This window comes from Ixodes scapularis, unplaced genomic scaffold (genome assembly GCF_016920785.2).
Source record: "Ixodes scapularis isolate PalLabHiFi unplaced genomic scaffold, ASM1692078v2 PGA_scaffold0__279_contigs__length_252992795, whole genome shotgun sequence".
NCBI lineage: Eukaryota > Metazoa > Arthropoda > Arachnida > Ixodida > Ixodidae > Ixodes > Ixodes scapularis.
The window spans coordinates 116,843,956-116,870,732 of NW_024609835.1; the positions used below are offsets into that span (position 1 = coordinate 116,843,956).

At 41.0% G+C, this 26,777-nt stretch overlaps 1 protein-coding gene across 1 annotated transcript; it reads left to right on the plus strand.

Moving 5' to 3' along the window:
• The first annotated feature begins 1,440 nt into the window (after positions 1-1,440).
• Positions 1,441-26,777, plus strand: LOC8034848. The gene is made up of 13 exons (XM_040223636.1): positions 1,441-1,525; positions 2,997-3,215; positions 6,802-7,035; positions 7,929-8,071; positions 9,713-9,841; positions 11,700-11,799; positions 13,465-13,637; positions 19,007-19,114; positions 19,434-19,502; positions 20,236-20,401; positions 21,162-21,298; positions 24,492-24,653; positions 26,275-26,777. Exons 1-13 carry the CDS (start codon positions 1,441-1,443, stop codon positions 26,635-26,637), a joined length of 2,088 nt encoding a protein of 695 aa, XP_040079570.1. The 3' UTR covers positions 26,638-26,777.

Consider the following 26,777-nt stretch of genomic DNA (forward strand, 5'->3'; position numbering starts at 1 on the left):
AGAGCAATATTGGTTGGTCATTCGATTCTTGTTTTTGGAAGGCAAATCGCGCAGTGAAATCAAACAACGTTGGATGCTGTGAACGGTGACTCTTCTCCATCGATGGCGGCCTTCAAAAATTGGTTTAACAAGTTTCAACCTGGTCGCACGTCGGTTTTTGATGAGTCACGTCCATGTACCCCGAAAACGGCTACCACGGAGGATAATGTCACAAATATCCACTATCTCGTATTGGCATACCGCCAATTAGAGGTGCGCGAGATAGCTGAGACAGTAGGCATCTCAATAGACAGCGTGGGTCATATCCTGCATAAAATTTTGGGCACTTGAAAGCTGTCGGCGCAATGGGTGCCGCGTTTGCTCACTCCGGACAACAAGCGCAACCGTGAGGTCACTTCAGAGCAGTGTCTGACGCTGTTTAAGCGCAATCCGAAGGAGTTTCTGCGTCGTTTCGTGACCGTCGACGAAACATGAATCCACTGGTACACACCAGAGACCAAGGAACACTCAAATTAGTGGACTTCGCCCGGCGAACGTGCTCCGTAGAAAGCGAAGATTGTCCTATCGGCCGGAAAGGTGATGGCCACCGTTTTCTGAGATCCACAAGGTGTGATTCCATCTACTACCTGGAGAAGAGCAAAACGGTCATAGGGCTGTACTATGCCGAATTATTGGGCCGATTCGACACAGAATTGCAGAAAACACGGCCCCATTTGGCGAAAAAAAAAGTGTTCTTCAACCATGACAACGCACCGGCTCACACCTCCGTCCTCGCCACGGCCAAATTGGTCGAATTGGGCTACGAACTGCTGCCCCATCCACCGTATTCTCCAGATTTGGCTCCGAGCGACTCCTTTTTGTTTCCAAACTTGAAAAAGTCACTCGCCTGTCAGAAATTTGGGTCGAATGAGGAGGTCATCGCCGCCACGGAAGCCTACTTTGCAGACCTCGAGAAAACGTAGTTTTCAGATGGGTTAAAGAAGTTGGAGCATCGCTGGGTCAAGTGTATCGAACTAAAAGGAGACTATATCGAAAAATAAAGCGCCACTTTTCCAAAATTTTCGTTTTTCTTTTGTAGGCTAAGTACTTATCGGACCACCGTCGTATGGTACCTTTGTACATCGAAATGCGCCGGTCAATGCCCCAAACGTAGCATGGTCAACTTGTTTATGGTTCCCTTGTATAGTTGATCCGTTTAATATTGTGCTTCCCATTCTTAAGGTGTTGAAGTAGACATTATCTGAAAAGGTTTTTTTTTTTTATGGGCTTATCCGGTTTCGTGGAAAGCACGAATGAGGTCTTATTAGTTTTGCATCTGGGTATCAGATAAGGATGTGGATAGCGGGTATTGATAAAGGAAGCTGCCCATCGTTCTAGCCAGATAATAGGTACTCCTGGAAGAGAAGTCAATAGCTTTGGTGTTGTACAATTGCCGTCGCCATGGCCGTTCTGAATCGGATATTAGCTATGAAAGTTATATTCATGGCACTACTGCCTCGCCACTCTGAGCAACAAGAGAGTCAGGGTGAGTCATTTCTGCTTTATGGCAATTAAGACTTCTCAGGTTTCTATTTTATAGTTCAAACGATGGGCAAAGGGTTTGAGTTTCACGAGACGTAGCATATGAGGACATTTATTAACGCTCTCTATTCGTGACAGGTAAAAATACCGACAATATTGTACCTAAAACGGCAACGCAACAAATGATCTCGTCCTGTTAATTTAAAATACAAGTTAGATATCTCATATTAATTAACAAATAAAACTTCTCCAACACTAAATTTCGTGTGGAAAAGCGCAAACATTGGTTCCGGAGATGCTGAACATACCCATTAAACAATTCTCAAACGGCTAAGTGTGTTTTGAAACTGTGCTGGTTTTAAGGAAGGCGATTTCTTTTAATGTGCTTTTGTTGTTTGCAAAATTTGCTTGAGCATACAAAACCGATGCATCACCGTAGGCTCCATGCTAATGCTGTTACGACGTGCACGTACGAAACAAACACTTAGTTTCTTGTTTGCTACCTTTGATATGTCAACAAAAGTTCGGTGAGAAATAGGGGAAAATATTATGCCACTTGCAAGAGAAACTTGAGGTCCTTAAGTTTTTTATGAGTGCCCTTGACTGCTTTTTTTGCCAACATCTGAGTCTGCTTGGGTCTTCACTTTTGTATACGCTTTGTAAGCATCGTTCATTATGTATTTTGCTCGAATATGTAATGCTTCACGTTCTGCATTTGTTCTTATTGCAAGGACCATGTTTTAGAATTCTTTTAACTTAATTATTTATGTCACTTTCAGCTAATGCAAACTTTATGACCTACAATTGAAATCAAAAGAAAAAGAAAAAAATAGTTCAGAAGTTTTTTGTGTGCGTGTCTTGACAGGTACTAAAGCCTGCTCATGAAATGCGAGCATGTCTCATCTATTTAAGCGATTATTTATTTTTTGATAAATACTTGCTCGGAAACCTCTATTGAAATGTACTAATATCATCAGCTGCATCGCGAGTCTCGCCTCAGTGATCAAGATTGTGCATTGTCCTCAATTCTTACAACGGTTCTTCAGATCTCCCAATATATAATCTATGTTATATACAATATTGCTCTGTTACTTTTGGTTTCGATGTTATATGGTACTGGCCCTTTAAGGATTCTCACCCTTTATGACTAGCTGTTAAGCTTTTTTTTTTATCCCCGCCAAAAATGAGCCTGTGTTGTTTCCGTAAAATAGAAAAACAATTTCTTTTAATTATACAAAATATTTCTTCTAATTTTTTTTTAATAAATGAGCCCGTAGAATTGTTTTTGACGTGTGGCATCAGGAACCCTTTTGCCGTTTTATTTATTTCGTTATTTATGTTATTGAAAAGGGATTTACATGCCATATTTATCTCAATATGCTGTACTAATTGCTAAAATTGTATGAATGCAATGTGATATCTTGACTGTCATATAGCATTTCCTTGGGTTTACAATCCCATGCATTTTTCTCAAGCTCAAGGTGCACCCTCCTATCAAGGATCTTTCAAGGCAATTGGTGAAATCATCCGGTCAAACCCAAATACCGCTATATCGAAGCAAGAAGTCCAATATTTTGAGGAGATTCACGACAAGACTAGTAACACGGCTTCTTTGAAGGTTCGATCAGCTAACGGAACCACAAGTTATTTTCAAGATACTGAGACGAGGCAAACCTTCTACTTCGGCGTGTCTGGTAAGCCTAATTATTCCCAGCTTTGCTTCGTGTAGTCTTACATTTTGTTCGTACGGTCCTACCATGGTGTAGCTATTAGATGCTCATCTTCACAATTGGTTAATGAGTGTTTGTTTCTGAATCTGGTAGATTTTAATGTGCAATAGTAATAACCGGTTCACAGTTTTCAAAGAAAAGTTTCAGGTTCCCTTACGATATGTTATATGCCGACCTTAGCTCCAGCAAAAAAATTGAGACGTTGCCTCCTCTTTTACTACCTTCTGTTGTGTTCTCTTCCTGGCCCAGTCTCAGGTTTACAATCATGTTCAACTTACACCAGCTCGCCTGCACTCTGACTATTTTTTCTTAGCTCCAGGTTTTTATTTTATGTAATAATGACGGGCATCCTTATGTATACTGACTATGGCCTGCAAATTTAGCGCTAGAACCGGCTTTCAACAATGAGAGAGAATGAGAGAGAGAGTAAACATAATGTAGGTTAAACAGCGCAAAACAACAAAGGCTATAAGGAAGGAACAATCAAGAGGGGAGAGGCGCTGACTAGCAACTAAAGGTTTTATTACAAAAAACGTGAAAAATAAACACGTAAGGCAACAATCTACACATGCGCCAACTTTTCTGCCTCGTCACATAGGGCGTAAGAAAGTGGTCGATAGGTGAAGGACTGTCGTCATCCCATAGCTACACAAGGTCTCTCACAATGTAAAGAATGTAGGAACTCGGCACAAAGTCCCTGCGGTGTTTTCCGCCCTTCAGAAGTTGAGCCAGATATGTTCGAGGGTAACGGCCAAGGCAGAAGGGCTGTCAAAGAGCAGGTGCACAAAAACAAACACGCAAAGCCGTTTGTGAGCTGTGTTTCTGGAGAGATATACAAGGTCCCTCTCTCTGTGGTAAAGTTTATATTGGAGCTGTTTGTGCAAGCCGTCCTTTGAGGACCAGGCTTGTAGATAGCCACAAAGACAAGGTGACGAGGGAGGTGACAGAGGCTTTTTTACATAGCGGCCAGCGGGGTGCAGTGCATCAGCGAGCCGTCGGTGACGCTATCTGAGAAAGAAATGTTTTCGACTTCGACATTGCAAAAAAAAAGGGGGGGGGGGGGGGGGGGGGCACACGGCACGGGGATGACCGTTGCCTTACGTGATGAGGCAGAAAGGTTGGCGCATGTGTAGATTGCTGCCTTACGTTGTTCACTTCTTATGTTTCTTGTAATAAAACCTTTAGTTGCGATCAGCACCTGTCCCCTCTTGATTGTTCTTTCCTTCTAGTCTTTGTCGTTCTGCGCTGTTTTGGCTACATTATTTTTAGCGCACACCAATAAGCTCAGCTTTTAACTTTGGTAGAGAGAGAGAGAGAGAAAGCCAGAGAGAAATAGCAAATAAGGTGAGCAGTGCCAGAGAACACACAACGGCGTCCGCACCGAAACACTTATTTTTGCTTGTTTGTGTTTGTTTGTTGGTTTTTTCTTAATATTTTTCCGCCTACATCTTTGTTTCTACGTGGAGCATGAGCATGATCGCCCAACGACCAAGCGTTTAGTTTCGCAGAATGTACTTTGCAGTTTTGATAGCGCTTACTAGTCCCTCTTTCTTTCTTCTCTGTTCTTGCGGCTGCGAGGCGCTTCATAATTCTGGCGCTTACCTCGTAGGTTTAGTCAGTATTTAGGAGAAAATTTTGAGATATATTTGGGGTTATAAAGTAGCACAAAACTACACCAAAACAATGCTTGTGCTATTTGTATGAAGCTTCCAGAAGCAATAATTGTTCCAGTCAAAATTCTAGGTTAAGGAAGGAATAAAATGAAGCATAACAAGGTTTATGGGACTTTTTCACGCCTTTTTATCTAAATATTTTAATAAACGTTCAGGAGTACAATTACATTAACACCTCCTATACAATGTCGATTATATGCTGCTGTGCGTGTGATGTGCATGTATACAGTACAGTGATTTGTGTAACCGGACTACTTATCAACAGGCAAGATATCGAGAAGACGCTAGGATGTGCGAAAAAGAAACATGAAATATCTGAAAATACTTTATAACTCCAAACAGACTCACCACATAAATAAATGCTGGCGTAGCTCGTTCGAACAGCAGTATACTTATTTAGCCACTAACAAGATTACCACACCAGTCATTATAAATTAAATTACCTTAAAGGGGAACTCCGCCGATTTTTTGAGCTACCTAATCCGAAGGCATAATCTGAATGCGGATGGCTTCCTGATTCCGAAATGCTATCTCGTTCTCCCAGATTCACTCTAGTTAATTAAAAAGTGATTTTTTTATGCGGCCAAACCGGATCATCGTTCTCCCTAGTTTTTTTCCCAGTTTTCCCCGCCTCCCAAGCGTGACCCAAGCGTGACACCGATTACAAGTGTATCACGTGGTGCTTGCGCTCTTTCGAGAGCTTTCATTGGGTTCTAAAAGTTACCTTTAATCATAGTTTTTTGGTGCATTTCAAACGAAGAATAATGAGTAACTTTCAGAGCACATACGAAGCTTCCGAAAAAGTGCAAGCACCACCTGACCATAGAGGCCACATTTCCGCGGGCTACCGCGGGCGCCCACTACAAATTCATTTCGCGCCGTAAATATAGCTGTAAAAATATTGAACGTGCGAAAAAAATAAATGTCCCATGCAGCGGAGCCAGCTGCGTCTATAACAGCGTAAAAATAAAACATAAAAACCTGTAAGCGCGAAAAACGGCACTTAAATTGGCTGCGACGCGTCATATCAGATGCTTTGTCACAGAAGCCGGCGTGGCAGCTCGAGTTCAAAGGAGACGCCCCTCGGAAGTAAATTTAAAAATACACACAAAGAAAAGCACAGCAACGTAGCTGCCTCGTCACGGAAGCCGGCGGCTGCGCTCAATGCCAAAGCGGACGCGCTTCAGATATAAAACACAAAGAAAGCACAGCAACGCGATGCTTCGTCACGGAAGACGTAATGAAGTCATCGCCGCAGTGCCGTGTGTGATAGAAGACGTGGCGCGCTGTGTGTAGGCGAAATCCACCATCGCTGTCAAGTCTCGGAATACACGGCGGGGCGGTCTGCACGGCGAGCTGACGCACTCCCCGCCGGCGCTGCGGTCGCTTTTGCTCCTCTCGGCTCCGAGAATGCTTTCGCTATCACAACTCATAAGAAGTGCGTAGGCGTCCTCGAAATTTTTTTTCTCGTAAATTTGTTTTATGACATCCTTTTTTCATTTAGCATGTTGGAAAAAAAATTATCTTCTATTGAATATCTCATTTAATGAGACGCTAAAGTTTAAGAAACAAAAAAGGCACCCGCGGTAGTTGTGGAAATTTCATAAACCTCATATATAAAACTACGACACGTTAAGGGCACATTGGAGTAACCGAGGCTTTTTGGTTGTTGTTGTTGTTGTTTGCCTATAGCCACGTATATGTATAAATAGGTATTTTGAACATTCTGGAAATTTGGTTATAATAGTGCATTGAGTTCCAAGATAGTGTCTAGAAGAACGTATGTTTATGTCTGGTATTTACTCTTGGTTTACAAGTATTCCAGGTTTGGATTTTATGTTCCTTCAAAACGAATGTGTCAAATTACTCTTTTGCAGAAAACAGCTTCTTTTGCAAGTTAATGAGCGAAACGATGAAAACAAAATCAGACGAGTTCAAATTTTACAACTCCGATGATGGTCGAAGATATTTTTTTCTTAAAGACATTTTAGCCATCCAAAATTGGACAAGGTCAAGTAATCTGCAGTATGCTAGAAACATTTCAACTGAGGTTTGGGTTGCAACAAGCAAGCACAAGGAACATCGCTTTAGCATCGCCATTGCTCTTACTGGTAAGCGCTTTAATTTCTGATTTGCCTCTAAAACATGGGACGTTGTGTGTAACATATCTTCTTATGGAGAATATAAGCTTGCATAATACATACACTATATGCGTTAAGTTTAATCACAAAATATTGTTAATTTTTTTTTAAAAGAAGTGTAATATTATAATTGACCTTTTCGACGTTTGAAATATGTTCTTCAACAAGGACATTTAAATTTGTTTGACAATTTTATAATGGAATTGGCACTTGTATCAAATGAAATAATGATTATTGATATACAGGGAGTTCCCGAGAAACAAAAACCGTGTTTTTCGACCTTGGTGAATAAACTATGCATCGCAGAGAGCTCAAACTCTGTGAAAATGTGACGCTAGTGGCTGGGATAGAACGCGAATGATTGAGAAAATGACATTACCTGGACAGGAAGGCAATTGAGGAAAAACAAACTTTGCGTATGAGCCGACGTCCGCCCATCGTCAAAACAACTCGACACTGTGAATGCTTGTGGGTTTTACATCAGCGAAAAACACTTGTCAGTAATAAATATGATAGTGTTATCTTTCTTGTTGACACGACTTTTAGTTTTGTTTTTATTGAAATAGATGCTACAGACGCACACAATATAATTTCTTGTTTCGGCAATATTAGGCTTAGGTGAACGCTAGTTCATAAATAAATTTTTCTTTTCTCAGTTACGTTTTGATCCAGGTAACGACGTGTTGTCAAACGTTCGCGTTCTATACCAAAGGAGATTTATCTTTCTGCTATGCATAGTTTTTTTTTTTTTTTTTTACCTGTGCCGGAAAACAGGGTTTTCTTTTCTTGGGAATCTCCTGTAAATTGCATGGCCATTGCCACTCCTCGCGTCACTCGGTACAACGTGATTGCTTTGCTTTCAGGGGGTAACTGGTCATCAACTGCGTTAAACGCGAGAGCTCCAGTAACGGTTGACTTTGGTGTTGGGAACGATGGTGAAGAGACAAGAATCAACATTTTCAGTTTCCAAGACTTCGAAGAGACTTTACGTTATAACCTTCCGCAGGTCAGTCTACGACTGATAAATAACATCCCATTTGCAATTCAATATTTTTTCTTTATTTTTGTTGTTAGTTGGTTCAGATTACAAACCGGAGTGCCAGTAGAATCGTGTGGTATTGGCTAGTGTCGGGACTTTCTCGTACAAAACTTTCTGGGAACGAACACCTTGCGAAACTGTTAGCGCGAACAAGCAATCGCCCCGCACAGACACTTATGACAGGCGCTCAACTTTAACACTGCGGTTAGTACCCTAATGGAACTTTTCGCCCAACTAGTAATTTGTGTTACAGCTGCTCATCCTTTAATAATAAAACGGAAAAATCTGGCGACTGAATGATTGCTCTAACGTTGTCGCGCTGTGCACGTGAAGGTGTATTCTGCTGTAGTCACTGACAGGATAAGAACGTCTGGGCGTCTCTTTCGGACTGCGAGCCTCCAAGATGGCCTCGTTGCCTGTCAATGCGCTCTGTCGGCACGTGCACGCTCGAAGCTCACGAGAAGCAGAAGTGTCATCAAAGCTATGGAGCACGCGCTGGAGGTGGGACAGCTGATGGGCGTCCGTGCCGTTCTCACCCTGGCAGTGACTATAACTTTGATCGTATTCTATATAGAACAATGCAATTAAAAGCGTATTGATCCCCTTGACAAAATATATGTTTGTCGATAAAACTCTGATGTATGGCATTGTCAACTTGCCGCCTGAAAGCGATACTTATAGATGAGGCAACTGAAACTCATCAATCGGCAATGTCTTTAGTTTTAGGCAATTCGCAATAGTATAACATTTATCATAGACATCGCCGATGAGTGGGAGAGTCACATACGAATAGCTGTTGTGAAGATTGATCGCTTTCTTTATATTCCTGCTAAAAGCAAGAGTCGTTAAACTTTCAGATTTCCTCGCAGTTATATTTTTTAAGACAGGCAGCGGAGCCGAGAGGACGAGCGTTAGAAACGGAGATTAAAACGGTTTCTTTTCGATCGATTCTGTTTTCTTTTTGCCGTAGATGTTTTTGTCGGAGTAACGATGAGTATCAAGATGTTTTATTGATTTCGTTGTACACATCGCGACACTGTTAGCGCGAACACGACATCGGCGCATTTTCGGATTTTACTTCTAAATAGTATTAGCGAGCACGAAATTTTATTGCTTATATTATACAACTAAATGAGCTCTTTCCGTACCAATAATGACTTGAATGACATACCTTGGTTTCAAAGAGAAATACTGGAAAAACCGGCGTTCGCTGGTTCGCGCTAACAGTGTGGCGCTCTGTACATTTACACAGCATCCTGATATAAATATATTGAATCTATGAGAGATGAATGCGTATATAACGCTGAAATATTAAAAACATTCATCCTAGTCGTTTATTTTCAGTTGCCATTTTAATTCGAACATACTGTGAATCTTATAGTAAAAACATGGCTTCCGCGTCACAGAATTTGCTGCAGTCGAGTTTTGCTAATACAAAAAAAAAACGTTGTCCACAAAAAAAAATGTCCATAATGTGGGCCATTTCTAACACCAAGACAGTAATGGCTGTATGTATTTACCTAGTTCGTCCCCGGAAATGTTCTCAAGCGGGGTGTTATATTACCGAGGTCAATATTAATCAGGCATGCCTCTACTTGTTTTGTTCAGCTTCCAGATGGCCTATATTGCGAAGGCTATAAAAAGAGCGTTCCTCCTCCAAAGCTTGAGCAAATAACTACCTTCAATTACCACGCAGAAATGTGGAGTTCAACGGATCAGTTGGTACGCACCAGTGACGTGAGTACACTCCCAGATATTCTATCATCAATGAGTCAGTCTTTTTCCAATCGCATCTGTCATTGAGGCTAATCGAGGTAAATCAAGGATACGTGTGCGCACAGGCGTGCCCCTTCTTAGACGAAAGTTATTGTCGTAGTATCGGCAAGCAATAAGCAACTAAACTGCGTAAGGAAATAAAAGTGTTCTGTCTTGATTTGAATTCTTGTTACCTTTATTAGTGAATAAATATCGTCAAGCGTTGATATATGGTCGCCAGCATGAGTCAGTTCCCTCCCCCCTCCCGATTAATATAATAATTTACTTTTGTTTCGCCTTTTAGGACTATACTTAATGTTATGGAAATGTCACTCACTGGTCTTAAAGTAAAGAATTAAGTGGCTTATTAATCCAGAAAATTATGTTTGCAGCATGTAATTCACAACGATGTGTTAAAGAACGGAAAGACGAGAAATCTGCGCAAGCATTCCAGTATGTGTGTTTTCAAAACATTTGCAATCCCGAACAATTACTCACGAGAAATAAGGACCATGGCTGCAATGTGATCTTGGCATTTATTAGCTCCGCTACAATTAAGATCGCATAAAGTCGCGGACTTTATAAAAAGAATATCCCAAGCGCACGTGTGCCACCGAAGGCCACCATTGGTATCTAGCGGAACAAAGCAGAGTTATCATCAAGGCTATTGTATGAACGAGCGGCATTTCAGTGGCTCTTAAATGTTTCTCGTTAGTCCCCACTTGGTCGGTCAGCGATTGCTGATTCAACACCGGCAATTGTAGTACTCGGTGAAATAAAATAGAAACTGCTTATCGTCTTTTAGGCTTAAAACGTATCAAACGCCCGAAAACTGGTCGCTCAAGTTACGACCCGGTGATTTCGGCAATCCTTGATTTTGACTTTTGTCCCCGAACGCCTCTACATTCGCCACTGAAATCACCATTTAAATCAACGGCTTCCGGTCAAACAAGGAGTGACGCCTCGATAATGATTGAAATTTTTTATAGGTAGCGCTGCAGGTCTTCTAGTATGTTTAGGGAGGCTGTAGTGAGGGTGGGCGCAACTCAAAACCTGGAGAGCGTTTGCAATTTAATGGCGGCGCCTGAGGGAGAGTATTGGAGAAAGGATATGCGCCAGTGTTGCCTGCACGAGAGTAGGCGCCCGCTCTGTTGCAACTCTGTTGCTCCATGCGCCTTTCCTCCTCTCGCCTCCCATTGCAAGCAACGAGCGCCTTAGCGCAGCCTCTCTCGCTTCCTTCTCGCTCCGAGAATTGCAAACGTCGAGCGGAGAAAGCAAAGTTGCCAGACAAGCAGCAACGTCCAAGATGGCGGAACTTACCATTTTTCGTGTTAAAAAAATACTTAACCTATCGCCACAAAACTGGTGGCTATGGAAAAGTAATCATTTATACCTTGTGTAAATTATTCAAGCACCTTAATGGGCTTTTATGACCCGAGTAAGGAAAGAAAACGACCCTTTGCCCCATAGACTCCCAGCAAAATTTAGCAATTAAATGGCGTCCATGTCCCGTGATCGCCGATCTAGCAGTTGCACCCACCCTCACTTGAGCCTCCCTAAGTATGTTACGCACACGCGTGGGCTTTTCTATATCGTCCGCGATTTTACAGCAGTCGTCCGGTTTTCGTCCTCTATGTTATTCTCCACAAACACCGTAACTTAACCAGCACGCTCCATTTCCACAAAAGAAAATGGTTTGCATTATTATACATTATATGAATCGTTGAAGCAAGATGCTTCTCAGTAAGTATGGCTTGTTTTTCAGCATAATCTGTCACGCCTACTGCACTAAATATAATCTTACCCGCTATCATTGTCTAATACTTTTTAACATGTCCAGGTATGGATCGATATGAATCGGGCTCTTTATAGAATGGATTACGAGCCTGTTACGGTCGGCATTGGCGATCAGCGAAGCATCATTGTGTCTGGAAACGAGAGTAAGTAAACAGTCATTGCAAGTTTTGGCTAATGGTGGCTTTGAGAAACCACGTTATTCCTAAATATTTAGGTGAGTAGATTATTCGATTCTAAGTAAAAAGGCACTCGGCATAACAAAATTATTGAAAAAGAACATTGCCAAGCCGCACGCCAGAACAAAGCCTAACTTGGACCAAGTTTGGCAATCGTAGGAGCCTAACTAGTCCCACATTTGGCAACATTTGGCATAGTACTGTTTTGCTCCAAGGTGTTAGTTCATGCCAAAGTACTTTTGTATGGCATTTCTATTGATTTTCTTTGGTTCGACGCATAATTGCCAAAGTGCCAGACTTGAGCAACATATTCCACATATTTACCGAACAACCGGGCAGGGAAGTCAAATCTGGCACTTGTTTGGCAACTTTGGCCCAAAGTTTCCACATGAAAACTGAAACACCAGAAGCGAAACTCAACTCTAAAACTTAATTGGCGTTTTAGACAAAGATGCCAAATAAAAGCCAAACTTCCAGGCAATGAAGCCTAACTTTGACAAGTATGTGGCGATTTTGGGACAAAAGTTGCACGGACTCAGGCCAAAGAATGTCCAGTTTTTCTTTATCTTGGCTTTTTCCGGCTTTTCAAGGCCCCATATCTCTAAGCAAAACACACATGTTTACCAAAATAATTGTGCAACTTGCAGTTACGCGATGCTTTTTTTTTTTAAATTATGATACATTATTTTAGTTGTTAATGAATCTCAAAGGGCGACGCATTATTTATCTGGTCGTTCCTCAATTAAAAGCAGTTTGTGACTGACTTGCGTACCTCTATGTCATTCGACAAGCAACGCAAATACATATTGAGTGTTTTACAAATTTTTGAATCCAGTACTCTACCAATTCGTCCATTTGGGGATACTAAACAGAGGTCAGCAATCACGCCGTCAATTAGCCTTAACACTAGGCTTCACGGTGTACGTGTTTCTGGAGAAAATAATGAAAATACAGTAACTCATTAGTCAACATGAGTTCATCATTCTTATACAAAATCGTTACAAAATAATAAATTCCGAATGTCCAAAATAATATAGGCGACTAACCTCTTTTGGAACAAGCATTGCGTTTGTTTTTCAACTTGTTTCATGGCGGGGAAATTCAAAATAACTTTTAAGTGATCCACAAGAAGCGAAAGTATGCAGACGGGCTGGCTAGGAAACATCATAATCTAAGCCCTGAGACAGAGAGAAAAAAAATTCGAACAAGACGACATAAATCTCAAACGCAGCTCTGTTTATTCGCGAAAGAAGAGCAATACATAGCCGACCACAAAAACAGAAAGAAAAAAAAAATGCCGTCGCAAAGTTTTAATGGAACCCAACCAGACAAGCCGACCAACAATCTAGACACGGCACCCACAGAAGAGACCCACAAACAACTGATTAGCTCTAAATTCACACAGAAGGCAATAAAAGGTAGAGAAGGATTACCGATGAAGCTTCGGAAGCATGTACTTTATAAAGTACGAGATGCCACATTAGCTTCCTGGAAATTTTGTTATGTTTTTGGTTTTACAGTTTAAATAAGTAATTATTCTTAAGGACAATGTAATCCTTTGCATGGTTAATTAACATTTGGAGGCTGGCTCTTTTCCCTAAAAATAAGAACTGTTTTTTTCTTTATTTACAGAAACGATTTACACAATAACAAAAGAACCGACCAATCAATGCAACATGACCGCCATCACCGAGCTAGAAATCGACCCGCAGATGGTCACGGACCCGCGTTACGTCCTACACATGACACCCAGCACCTTCTTCAGCGGCAACAAAGAGAAGCTGTCTCTCAGCTACAAGAAGCAGGTCAGTCTGGAAACGTAAAGTTATAATATATGTTCGCATTTTACGCGATACGGTACGTTGGAAAAAAACTGCTCCTCCCGCAATATATGCGTTTTTTTTTTAATGTTATGACTCGCTTTCTTATCGTCAATGTATGATTCCGATTATTACAAGAGAGAAAGAGTTTTACTTAATTAACGTACAGTCCATCCTTTTTTAATATAAATCCTGGTTAGATAGAATATCTGTATTTAGAATATGCTTAAATAGAATAAGGTTTTTAGCATGTGTGAGATAAAATATGGTTGGATAAAATAGAGTGGTATAATATACTTCCTTCTTCATTGCGACGTACGGCCTGATAACTATCCTATACTACGCTTCTACGCCTTCAACGTTTCGTAATGTTTCTAATTTTAACTTTTTCAATTACAATATTAATTAAGGGGTTTTTCGCGTGTCCCTCTTATGCTTATTCACACCAGCGGATGGGTGGACCCTGCGATTTCTCTGGAGCACAGTCCCATTCATTGAGCCCCGTTTCAGACTCAGGGCACACGCGTCCCATCGCCCAAAGAATCCGGGCAAGGCGGGGTGTTGAAGGCAGACTCTCACTTGAATGAAAGCAGCCTCGGCTGTGTGGCTAGAGAAATTGAAAGGGTGCAATTGGTCCGCCTTAAAGCCGGGCGCGAATGAAGCCGCGCGTTGCTCGATGAAAATTACGCGTTCATTCAATGCCTTCACAGATAGAATTAGACCGTAAATCTGGTATGTCAGTTCAATTTCAACATACTTAAACTTCACCGAATTGCCGCAGACTACTTTTTATAATAATTAATTTGATCCTACACTGTTTTCCTCTCTAGAACTCATTTCTTAATGATCTTTGCAGATATAAACTTATCTATTTTTCTCGCTTTTTAGGCGGGAATGTACAGAAGGTTAGAATGTGCGGCAAACTGCCACCAGTACTATTAAAACCTAAAATCTTATTCGGCTGTTCCAACATTTTTGCTGTCGCAAGGTGGCACAAAAGCAACCTTCTGAATGGACTTCTTCCAAAACCGACGCGCCCCATCGCGGCGAAATACCACGCAGTGCACTCTGGGAACTAGTTGGCCACTCAGTTTCGGTTTCGACTGAGCAGCTTCATCTCATGCTATCACGCCGCGACCGAACGCGCTGCTTCCGTTTTCGATTATCTGACTTTTCACGAACGTACAATACACTCATTATCGAGCGATACAAAACGAAGACCGGGGCACTTTCCTTGGTTCCCGAAACACCAGATATTGTGCGTGCGTATGCGAACGTAGTAAGTCGTGGCTTAGTCACCACACCCGACGAATGCATCTTTGAGCTCAATGTCAGTAATCCCGTCTAGTACCAGTCAACTACAACTGAAATTTGTTCGTCTGGAGCCTTACACGCAATTTGTTTGCCAAACGTCCGCTTCTTGTTACTTCATTGAACGAAAAGCAAGCCGCATCCTCACGGAGTATCAAAGTTGAGGACAGCGTTTACGCATGAACTTTTAAGGAAACGCAATAAATTCGACCTCACTACTGCACAAAAGTTACTATGATGTCTTCCTCGTGTCATCATATATCTCCCACTCAAACTTTATGCTGATAGAAGATTAACTTTCCGCAAACGCTGAGATCAGCTAGCTACGACGGAGACCCTAACAAGCGTCCCCTACTCCTCGCTAAGCCTTTTTGGACGAGCTTTTACTGACGCCCGAGATCTGTGCCGGGAACGGTGTGTCTGAAATTATCTCGGCATACTCAGGCAGGAAGAAAGCAAACACATAACAAATATAATGGCCATTAGCAACCGTCAAATACGCTTTGAATTCGTTCGAGCACTTGTCTGAAGAATGTCGCACCGTGCGCCGGACGGGCATGAACCCCAATGCGGTGCGCATAGGGGTTCATGCCCGTCTGACGCACTTCCGGCGAACGGTGCGACATTCTTCACAGAAGTGCTCGACTTTTGCATTCTTAAAACGGTCTGTATGCGCAAATTCGCCTATATGATTGCAGGATAACTCTATGCGCATACGCGATGTTGAATATTAGTGAAATGCAAGCGGGTGGGGACTTCACTTCGTGCAGTGCTGCGGGTGCAAATAAGAGATAAGAAGTGTGTTAAAATTGAGCTTTTCAATGGCACCTCCGAGTTTTACCTCGCATACTCAGGCACATTAAGAAAGACAGTAATTGCAAAAAGTTATATTTCGTCTATGCACGCACGAAGCAAACAAACTTCCTGATCAACAACACTAATGTAAAGGCGCGAGCTCGATGTATGCATACTTATTGTTTGCTACAGCTTGTTGATTCGTTCACAAGCAAGATCCCCGAGCACCCGAGCTTCGCAGCGTCGAGACTCCCAGCACTGGCTCGTCCACATACCTCGATTGGAACGCTAACAGGATGGCTCAAGTACAAAAATACAACAAGCATGTGTTAAGACGAGCTATACATCTCGGGCTTGTGCTAAAGCCTTGAGGTCTGACCATTTAGGTTAGTTTACAGAGCACAAATGACGCTCTCGGGACCAGAAAACAATCTCTTGTCGACGTGTCGATCGAAACCGAAACCATGACACCCTCCCCCCTGGCCAACTAGTTCCCAGAGTGCAACGGGCGCCGTGTTGCATGCAGGGCTTTATGGAAGTAGCCTATTCTGAATAATTTGTTGCCCAAGTTTGTCTCCTAACTTTTAGAGCGCAGCTCTTAGGCCGCCGTTTCCGGCTTGAGCGGCGTCGCCGTCGGCCTCGGCGTAACCGCGCGTTGCATTATCGGTGGTTTTTCCATAATGACGTAACATGTGACGTCAGGAGGGTCATTAGTGACGTCACGAGGGAGAAGGAAGAGGACAGAATGTTTCCGTTAAATTTAGCGGAAAAAATTCCCCGCAAGATTTAGCGAAACATTTCCCCGCTAAATCTAGCGAAAGAAATTCCCCTCTACGTTTAGCGGAATAATTTCCCCGCTAAATTTAGTGGACAAAAAGTTCCCAGTAAATTTAGCAGACAATTTTTCCCGCTAAATTTAGAGGGGAATTTTTTCCACTGAATTTAGCGGATATGTAGCGAAAATGTCCCGCTAAATGAAAGGGGAGCAGGAGAGGAGGAGTGGCATACTTTCTCCTCCACACCCTCCCCTTCTCCTCCTCAAGAGCTGCGCTCTAATCCGGCATTACTGGGAGTTTTAAACGTGTTTCTTTTTTTTTTTACACCTGTTTCCGTGTCTTTTGAACATTTACATAATTTCAAGCATGAATGCCAGACTATTTGCCTGCGAGGCACAATATATATATATATATATATATATATATATATATATATATATATATATTGTTACGGAGATGCGGGGCCGGCAGGAGAAGACAAGGATGTTCACATGATGAAGCCGAATCATTTAATGGCGGCAGGGTCTAACGCGTGGGCCTAGCGCGCGATAGTAGTGCACACCACTGCCGCAGCGTCGTCTTCTTCATCGTCACATTACCCCCTCCTTGGAAGAGGACGACCCGGCCGATGAATGAAGAACACGCAAGGAAAATATGCACGCAAACAAAACAGAAACTGATGAAGACATATGAACAAAGCACTGCTGCCTGCCGCGAAATATGAGAACCTGTCGCACTTCCATAACCGGAAGACGCTCTAGCGGCATTGCCGATCGAAGCAGCAGTCACAGCCCCGCGACGACACTGTCCGGGCTGGGGAACATCCGTCATGCCTTCACAAGATTGGGCTGGGGACGGGGCAGGGGATCGTCAGTTCTCGTAGCTCTCAGTCGTCACAATCATCGTCTCGCAATCGCGTCCTCAAGTCATCACGTAACACTCTTAATGGTTCCTCGCTTACGTCTGTCACTTCATGTCATCCTGTCTTCATGGCATCATTGAGGCGGGGGCTGTGTTGCAGGGCTGTGGGCTGGAGATCAGTCAGATGCGGCGGAGCGCTTCCACAGACGGCGTCAAGGTTGATGGGGGTGAACGGAATGATCGGTACCCCGCACCTCCACCAAATGTTACGGAGATGCGGGGCCGGCAGGAGAAGACAAGGATGTTCACATGATGAAGCCGAATCATTTAATGGCGGCAGGGTCTAACGCGTGGGCCTAGCGCGCGATAGTAGTGCACACCACTGCCGCAGCGTCGTCTTCTTCATCGTCACAATATATATATATATATATATATATATATATATATATTTAAACATGTATGTCATACAAAAACCGCGACGTTTCGAAGGGGGACCCTTCTTCCTCAAGCGGATATATATATATATATATATATATATATATATATATATATATATATATATATATATATATATATGTATATATATATAATAGAGTCCTCAAAATGCGCTTACAAACAGCGACAATTTGTTAATATTTTTCCCCAAAAAATGATATTTAGTTAAAAAAATGCATTCTTTGTTTTTAGCATTGCAACCTGGCTTGTTCTTTTATAACAAAAATCTACTATTTCGTTTTGTATTCGTCACAGCTTTAACTTAGATTACATCTTTTTCCACGTAACTTTTAGAAAACTAAATCAAAGTCAAAAGAACAATCTAATATAGAAGTGTGTGGCTTCACGCACGGTGGCCGACTTGCGATTGTTCCGGCCGTTCTAGTGTTACAAGCTTAGTCAAGAGCAAACAAAACGTATTAGAGTTTCCCTAAAAACCAGGCGAAATTTGTCGGCGTTCACTCTTGGGATTATCTTATAACGAGTGTCTACGAAAGAGACGCACTTCTATTAAATAAAATAAGTTATTTTTATTCTATACCACGCGGTGTAGCCTCAAAAGTCGTACCCCATAAAAAGCATAAATATAAAATAAAAAAAATGCAACCTATAAATTGTCCCAGCTACGTAGCTCATAGTTCTACTTTCGGCTAAGTCTCCTTTCCTTTGATTATAGGAATGGCGCCTCAGCAGCACCATAACAATAAACGTAAAAATGAGAGCAATTGTTTTTAAAATACTCATTCTTCAGGAGCGCAGGGCGCACAGCAGGAGGATAATGCACTCGCAAATTACAAGAAAAAATAATAATGTGGCAACAGTCTCACTGAAAAAGAGAAATAGTACGAGGTCTAACCTCACTATGTTTAACTTGTTTCCTTGAGCGTGTTGCTACATTATTCTGCGGTTTGCCAAGCGCATTTTCGGGAAAAAGATATTTTGTTTGGAAACACTATAGCGTTCCAGTCTATTAACGTTATTCAATAACGCTTATTTATGCTTAAGCACATCGTACCTGGCAGCCTTTTCTTTGTTGTAAACGAAAAAGATCTTGCTCGAAATACCCAATTTATGGGTATGGGTTGCAATCTCAATTTGTTTTTTTGTTTTTTTCAGACAGAAAAAAGAGGCATCCCTTGTCATGTGTGGCAAGTTCTCCGTGACGACTGGCCGCCAGAGTCGAGTGGTGTAAAAACTTTGTGGGAATGGTGCGTCGCTATGCCTGTACGTATTCAAGAGGCTCATTGATTGAAATTGAATATTTTCTTCTGTGTGTGTGTGTGTGTTTTAATCTTGTGCCCAAAAGAAAGGTCCGCCGTCATTACACCCGGTAATTGAAAGTTAATCCCGCGTGCCCCTGAATTAATTTACGCAATTCCTTGCACACAAGCTAAAATAATTAAAGATCTATACGTGCAAAATAAAAACAGGCTGCGTAAATTCACATGTTTAAAAAACCTAAGATACAGTAGTTAACAAGGGAACCATTTTTTTAAGCATTAAAACTAATTTTACGTTTTCGATGTTCCTTTTTTGCTTACAGGACGCTCAAGACATTCAAGGTACGAAAGGCGATGACTACCTCGTCAATCTTGACCTGTCTGTACTGGAGGTAAAAAAAAAAAAAGTTATTTTCATTAGGTCCTGTTTATATCTGTCTTTTGCTTACAGTATTTACTGGAGACTCGGTCTACTTCTTTTTAACAAAGCAGCTTTTGTAGAGTAATACAAACGTGCTAAAGACATTATGTTTAATACAAGTAAACCGACTTTTCATTTCTTTGTTTTCCCATTGGTAAATTAGACAAGCGTAAAAAAGTCACTGGAAGTGGCAAGTCCTCCTATCAATGTTGTAATACTGATATAAGAGATTGCCTTGGGCCCCCGGATGACGTATAATTATTTTTAATTTTTCGAAATTCTTTTACTGCGCCTATTCGAGCTTTTGCAGCATTTTTGTGTTTGGTGCATTTCTGCCTAAGTTTACATATTGATATTGTTACTCAAAATAAAATTTATTTACACCCCACAGAAGGCTATAGAGCTGTTTGTGTGCACTATGAAGACAGTATATTACTCTTAATAATATTGTTGTTTTATATGGGACCATATAATGAGGAAATCTATATTTCCACGAATTTGGGTACACGAAATCCCAGATTTTATTGATGGGGTTACATGACGATATCACTGGGATCTGGAGAAATTAAAATGTAGACAATTTACGTCTTGATTTCTCACGAGTAATTAGTAAACAGCTATTGATAGTAACAGGCATCGGTTTCAGCACAGTGTGAATTAAGTAAACGGGACCCGCTTGTATTGATAAAAATTCTCTGCTTCAGGTGCGGAAAGAAGGTAAATTTTTCAACCTTTCTGTGGGAACCAAACTGAGTTTTCGGTTCTACAACGCCCTGCTGAATCCACCCGAGCTAATTGACCTGCATGGCTTCGACATCTCTCCCTGTTACGAAGACAATGAAATGGCTGACATGAAGATTATTGTTGAGTGTACGCACGGTTTGTTCATAGTGATTGACCTTGAAAACGCTTGAAATTGCGACGATAGCACCTCGAGCACGGAACGAAAACGGGAACAAAACCGTTATAGTCACTTGCGACATGAGAAACGCGGGGCTTAGCTTAATTATATTGTAACACCTTGCTTCGTGATTTTTTTTTGTCGTTCTTACGACTAAAGTCGAAATCTCATTGACTCCAGGCGCAAAAATGTTTGTCCACGACTCGCCACACCCTGTATTTCTTAAGCTTCCAGTTATTGTAGTAAAATTGTTTCACGCCTGAAGAAAACAATTAAGCATAAAGACGATTCTCGCAGTACTTGAAAATGCGTGAGCTTGAAACTACATGCTTTCTATTTAAGACGGTCTGGAAACACATTTACTCTATTAATAAGCTTATTTCATCGTTACGTGTCACCTCGTAACCTTTGAATTCAAGCCCGAAGGCATTGCTTAGGAATAAAGCCTTCCTTTACCTGTGCATCTAGCACGTGTCATATTAATTACCGTAGTTGATATCTAGAAACCCCAGAGAGCGGTGGAGGTGCTGGTAGCTTTGTTCTTTCAAATGAATGGCTCAGATTACGTTTCGCCTTAACGGAGAGCATGCCTTGATGAAATTTTGAAAGGAAGGGCTAAATAAACACCAAAATATTAAAGTTTACATTTTATACCAGCAGAAATTAGAGGGAGCTTCCCAGCGACTGACCTAAATGTTATGTTTTTGATGCGGGCCTGTTTACTTACAGTGTCATCGGAAGATTACGAGACCTTGTCGGCAGCCTTCACACTCTACAACCCCAGGTTTCTGTCGGCATGGCGACGGGCTCTTGAAAAATCTTCGGGTCTTCCAGATTCTTCTCTCCGAGTAACCAGGATTAAAGCGGTAAGAAGCGGGAGAAAAAACTAGTTATGCTAATAATGATTCTTTCAAGTCTTTTAAGGACAAAAATGCCAGTTAATTTATATAACTTTGCCAAGGACAACTTCCCGAGACTCCTTTAAAAGGCGTGTAAAAAATTTTATTTTCAAAATGCACCCACAGCCCTTGATTTCCATCCCCATCCAGCCAATGATGTGACCTTCACATTATTGCATTCCGATCAGCACCAGTTTATGAAAAATATGTAGTGCTATCAAAACGTTCACAATTTTTGGTGAAGCCTCCAGCCTCTGCCAATAACTACCTGATCATAGCTGAAATTCTGAAATTGGACGGTGATTATCTTTGCAATGAACGCAGATAATTTTACTATCCGAGACTTATATGTAATTGTGCTAAGGTTTCATGAACTTACGATTTTTATATTGCGTCTATAGCTGTTGAAAACTAACCTTGCATGGAGTAGTTCGGAATCAGTCATTCATTTTAAGGACACGACTAGCATTCGTGCTATTAAAGACTTCAATTACGTGATTGCCGTCAGCTTTGTAATTGGTATAGCTAAACTGATTTGCGCATGATGCATTTGTATAAACTGAACTGTGTTTCTTAATACTAAATATTTTATAAAACTAAATAAACGCACGGGTAAAAGCGGGTTGCAAAAAAAAATCTGGGGAAAGAGGGGAAAACAAAATTTTAAACTCATTGTGAAAGGCCGGTTTGAGAAGAGGGTAAAATAAAAAATTATCTAGTACACAAAAAGAAGTGGGAAGCAGACTACGTCGCCGTCATATCTGTTTATTTTGGGAGCCAGAATCCCACGTCTGTACGCTGACATTCTGCGCCTGTACGTCAGTTAAAATTACCAGTTTACGTGGCCCTGCAACAATGCTCTGACAATTGCAAAGTGACGTTCAGATTGACTCGTTGACGTCTATAATAAACAAAACGAGCTATTAGATTTTTTCTGTTTTGGAACTACAGCCGCTGAAGCAGAAATCGGAAAGAAGCGGCCACATTATCCAGCGTCGGTTGTATGCCGTTAGCTGAAGGTCGTCACCGCCAACAAGCTAGAACTGGCGACGCAGAAGCCAGCATGCGTTCCCTATCACAGACCCAGCTTTTATTTTGTTTTGTTACCCCAGAGATGCAATACGAACCCCAATAGGAATGTCCACCTGCTCTCTAAACAAAGTGTGTGGGCTTACTTTCTCGCTGAACACTTAGGCGGCTAATTACGGTGAACACTAGAGGAACCCCAACGAATGACGAAGCTCGAAATGTGATTGCACCTAAAAGTCTCATGTACGCAGGGACAATGAGCATGACACTTCACTAGCTCTATTGTCTATGGGGACATTGCATCTTTCAGATTCATATTGAGCCTTATCACTCGCTGGGACACATTTTTTTGTTCACCATATTTGGTTCTCTCCGTGCTGAATAGAAAAATGAATGACATGTTTTTTTTTCTTTTTAGAGTGTGGTCATTGCTTGTACTCGAGCTGAGGCAAAGTTCTAGCGCACTGCTCTTGCTCGAATCATGAGGCGCCTTAGTCAGCGCAATCTTGAATTTGTCTCGCCGCTGCGGCAAAGAGGTTTTTCGAAGGAGGGGCCGAAGAAAAAACGGTTCGCATATATTTTATAAACTCAACGACCAAATTTTTTTGTAAATTGTGTCAGGAAAATTTATGCAAGGTGCGTGAAGTCTTATATTATATAAATGGGCGGTTTAAATAAGTCAACACTTGACTTTTCCGACGATGCTCGCATATCAAACTTGTCGTTCGTTTGATATGTTTGAAGCAAAGCTTTATCTTAAAATTATAGTCGAGTTTTTTTTTTTCCTTTTAAGAGCCAATATATTTATTACCTTTGAAGTAGCGAGAAGGCTTTAATAGTTCAAAGTGCATCATATATGGGCATAATGAAATTCAGAATTTTAAAAACAGATTAAGCACTTTTATGCAAAAGTATTTAACAGTTTATATTTTGCTTCTTATATACTTTGTTCTACTCTACAATCTTGTCATATCCTTCTTAAAATAACACACAATATTTACGACCAATCGGAAGTTTTTTATAAGTTTTCAGCTGGCCTTGTTTTTAGTGGCTGATTAATATTTAATCAGAATAGGAATTTAAAGCAAATACAGCCACCTGTATTACCTAGTTGAAATTGGATTCTGCCAAAAGATGTCAATCAGGTCTCCACATCCTCGAATTCTGAATTTTTGTGCACATGTTCGTCACCATTTAGGTATTGCTTGATTTGTCATTGCTGGCCTTTCTTACTGACATGTTGACTGCTTGAAGAAACCAAGTTAATGGCACAATTGAAATCTTGAGACCAGAAATACCAGCTCAGCAAACTAACAATATACCTTACATTTGCCTTAGGGGAACATCTATGTTCTATATGAAAGGCTTGAAGCATATGCACACAAAACGAAGGCACAACTTTGGTTCTCATCATGCAATATAAAACGTACCTTACGTTTAATGTTCGCCACACTGGTTAATTGGTCTGTTTTATTATTTCATGATGACAATACGCCCGTTGAAACTTTAGAAACGCCTAAATCTCCATAAGCATGTTACCCAGTCCCCTATGAGCGGTCAACTTCTCCACCTTCATATCAAAATTGTTTTTTACCAATTAGACTCCTGCTGCTTCCGTCCAGTCATTTCTATAAACATTGTCAGCAAGTTGCTCAAATCAATTGACTTTTTCTAGTCATAATAACACAAAAGAGGCCCACGCTTAAATTGTTTTGAAACAAATATTACTGTATATACAACTTTCTTTTCAAAGTAACAGAAATATCAGCCGAGGTTATAAACACTAAAGTCACTGACGGCTTAAGAAACTCGGGACTTGGCGACTCTCGTGGATCTGGTTACCAGTGGGCACCTTAACGCCGAAGAACCAGTCATGAAATAAGAATTCTTAACATAATTGGCCACGCCATGCATTCCTTAAGCAGCCAGTGACACACAATGGCATAGCGACATGAAAATTCTCTCTAGCCCAAACTTCGCGATTGTGTCCTGTTTTTACCTTTTTATTATCATTACTAATTTCATCGCGGAATGGCACTCGAAACCTAAAATTGCCTTGTTCCTTGACAGTTTTTTTTTTCCCAGGGAATCACCGGTGCTTTTTTAGGCATTTTGTTTTTGTCATTTCCAGGCATTAGATGACAATGCGTTGGTTGTCCAGTTTACCATGTTAGACCGGTTTCCTGCTCGTGCTCATACCGGTATCATTGATGATCAAGTGACCCTAAAAGAAATGAAGTCCAACCTTCAGGCGGCGATTGATGCCGGGCAACTGGGTATTAAATACAAAGGGGTAAGTCCTAGTCGGCTTTTATATTTCTTATTTTAGTATAGTTGAAAACAAATACGTAGGATAAAAAGCAACTTTAAATGAATGCTTTACCATGGAATACATGTTAGGCTTTATCGTTAAAAGAAAACAAAATATATAGCACACAAAACACCAAGACCAAACTAGAAGTAGTAAGCACAAGTGCTAACTGAAAAATAAAAATTTTTAATTGAAGAAGAAACGGCACTGCAGCCTCAGCGGAAAAAGACGAACGCACAAAAGAACACTACTTAAGAACCTCATATATTCTAGCCACTTGTCAATAAAATAATTTCTTATGCAATATGATAAGTGGTCATGATTATGAGGTTCTTTAGCGTTTGTGTTCGAGTTTTTTTTTTTTTTTTTTGTTAGCTGAGTTGTATTATTTTCGGATTAAAAATCATCAGTTGTCACTTAGCGCTTGTCCTGTCTACGATTTGCACTTTGGCTTTTAAGTTTTGCGCTTTAAATTTTGTTTTCTTCAGTCATGAACTACCTAGCCCACATAGCCACTATTATCGGTAAACGGTTGAATTTCATACTCACCGCAGTCTTTTTAACATTTGACTTCACTTCATGGCCCGGCCACGTAAGCAAATAATGATTTATTTGCACTTTTGTTCTGCTGATCATTTGAATATATTCTCAGCTGATGTTTTGTAAATAAGTATTAAAATACACCGGAGAAATTATATTTTTATGGAAACAAAACAAGTCCTGAATCGTTTGTGTTTCACATGTTCGATAAAATTTTTAAACAATCGCATGGGTTAACTCAGGTGACTGTCAAACGTAGCAATAAATCTGGACAATAATACCCAAACAATTCACTTAACGTTATCGCTGCAGAAAAAGCCGTGAACCTGAACTAACACTTATTTTTAGCGGACGATTGTTCTCTTTATAATTTTGTAACACAGCGTACACATGTAGTTTGTACCACCTGTCATGTCAAACATTTTCGTTTCAAATCATTCTGCTTTTAGTCAGAAGCAATTTCTACTTTAAAGTTTGAAAACATTTTTTGGACTTAACACAAAGTTCATAATCTGCGCCATTCTGAGGGAGGGAATGAAATTTACTCCCAGAGTATTTGAAGTTCACTCAACAGCTAAAAAATACCCAAATTTACCTCCGATGAACACGCATTGAATAAGTTCATTGTATTCATAACTAAATAAAGCCCAATTTGAAAATCGTTTGTCCAATACGAGCCTTTAAATACGGCGTGCAGGTGTCAACACGTTCTGCGAACACGAAGATGTACGGTATGTTTAATATGGATAAGAATCTGCCTTCAATAAAACAAAAGTAAGGAGCAACGATTTATGTTAAATTAGAAAAACACCTCTTTATGGCCTTTAATCCCGTGGTTCTTTCAAACTGGACGTGAGGCGTCGTTTCAAAGCTTTTGAGATAGTACTTTAACATTAAAAAAAGTTTTAAATTAAAAATATCTCTTGAAACATGCTCCACGAAATACGAATGCAAGGCACGGGACAATTTGTGTGAAGATTCAGTTGGAATCTATGTCAGGTTTCAATATTTAAAAAAGAGATCCTAGTTGAATATAAACAATTTGGAATGCATCCCATTGCAGATGAACCTTGTGGCGTCGTCAGAGAGCCTGCTACCAGTCACTACTGTTCCAGACACCCCTATTCCAGCCACCACTGTTCCGGGCACCATAGTTCCAGGCACCGAACTACCCACCACCTCCAAATCGTTCACTGACGAATGGGATGTCATCATGGACCCTGATGACGAGACGACGACAGTCGTCGTTGTCTCAACAGACGCCCCATTGAATGAATACGCAAGTGGCAGGTACTCCGCCGCTACAATTGCTGGAACCACGACTTCAATGTTCGTCCTTGGAGCCTTGTTGGGAGCATCCGGCACTTATGTGAAATCCAAAGTAATAATCTCGGGTGAACCGGTGAGACATAGGTTCTGGGCATAGGATGCATGGAATACTTGGAGCAGAAGAGAGCATTGCATTCCCTTTAAACAGCGTGAAGACTTTTCAAAAATCTCCGAAGGTTGCAGGTACTCGCAATCTTCTAACACTTTGCTATGACCAACATGTTTATTTAAGATGGT

Excerpts from the sequence above, each read along its gene's own strand:
- LOC8034848 (XM_040223636.1), top strand. The coding sequence starts at position 1,441 with ATGGCCGTTCTGAATCGGATATTAGCTATGAAAGTTATATTCATGGCA. Across the intron at positions 3,216-6,801 it reads CTTCTACTTCGGCGTGTCTG|AAAACAGCTTCTTTTGCAAG; the intron begins GTAAGCCTAATT and ends ACTCTTTTGCAG. Across the intron at positions 20,402-21,161 it reads CATGAAGATTATTGTTGAGT|TGTCATCGGAAGATTACGAG; the intron begins GTACGCACGGTT and ends GTTTACTTACAG.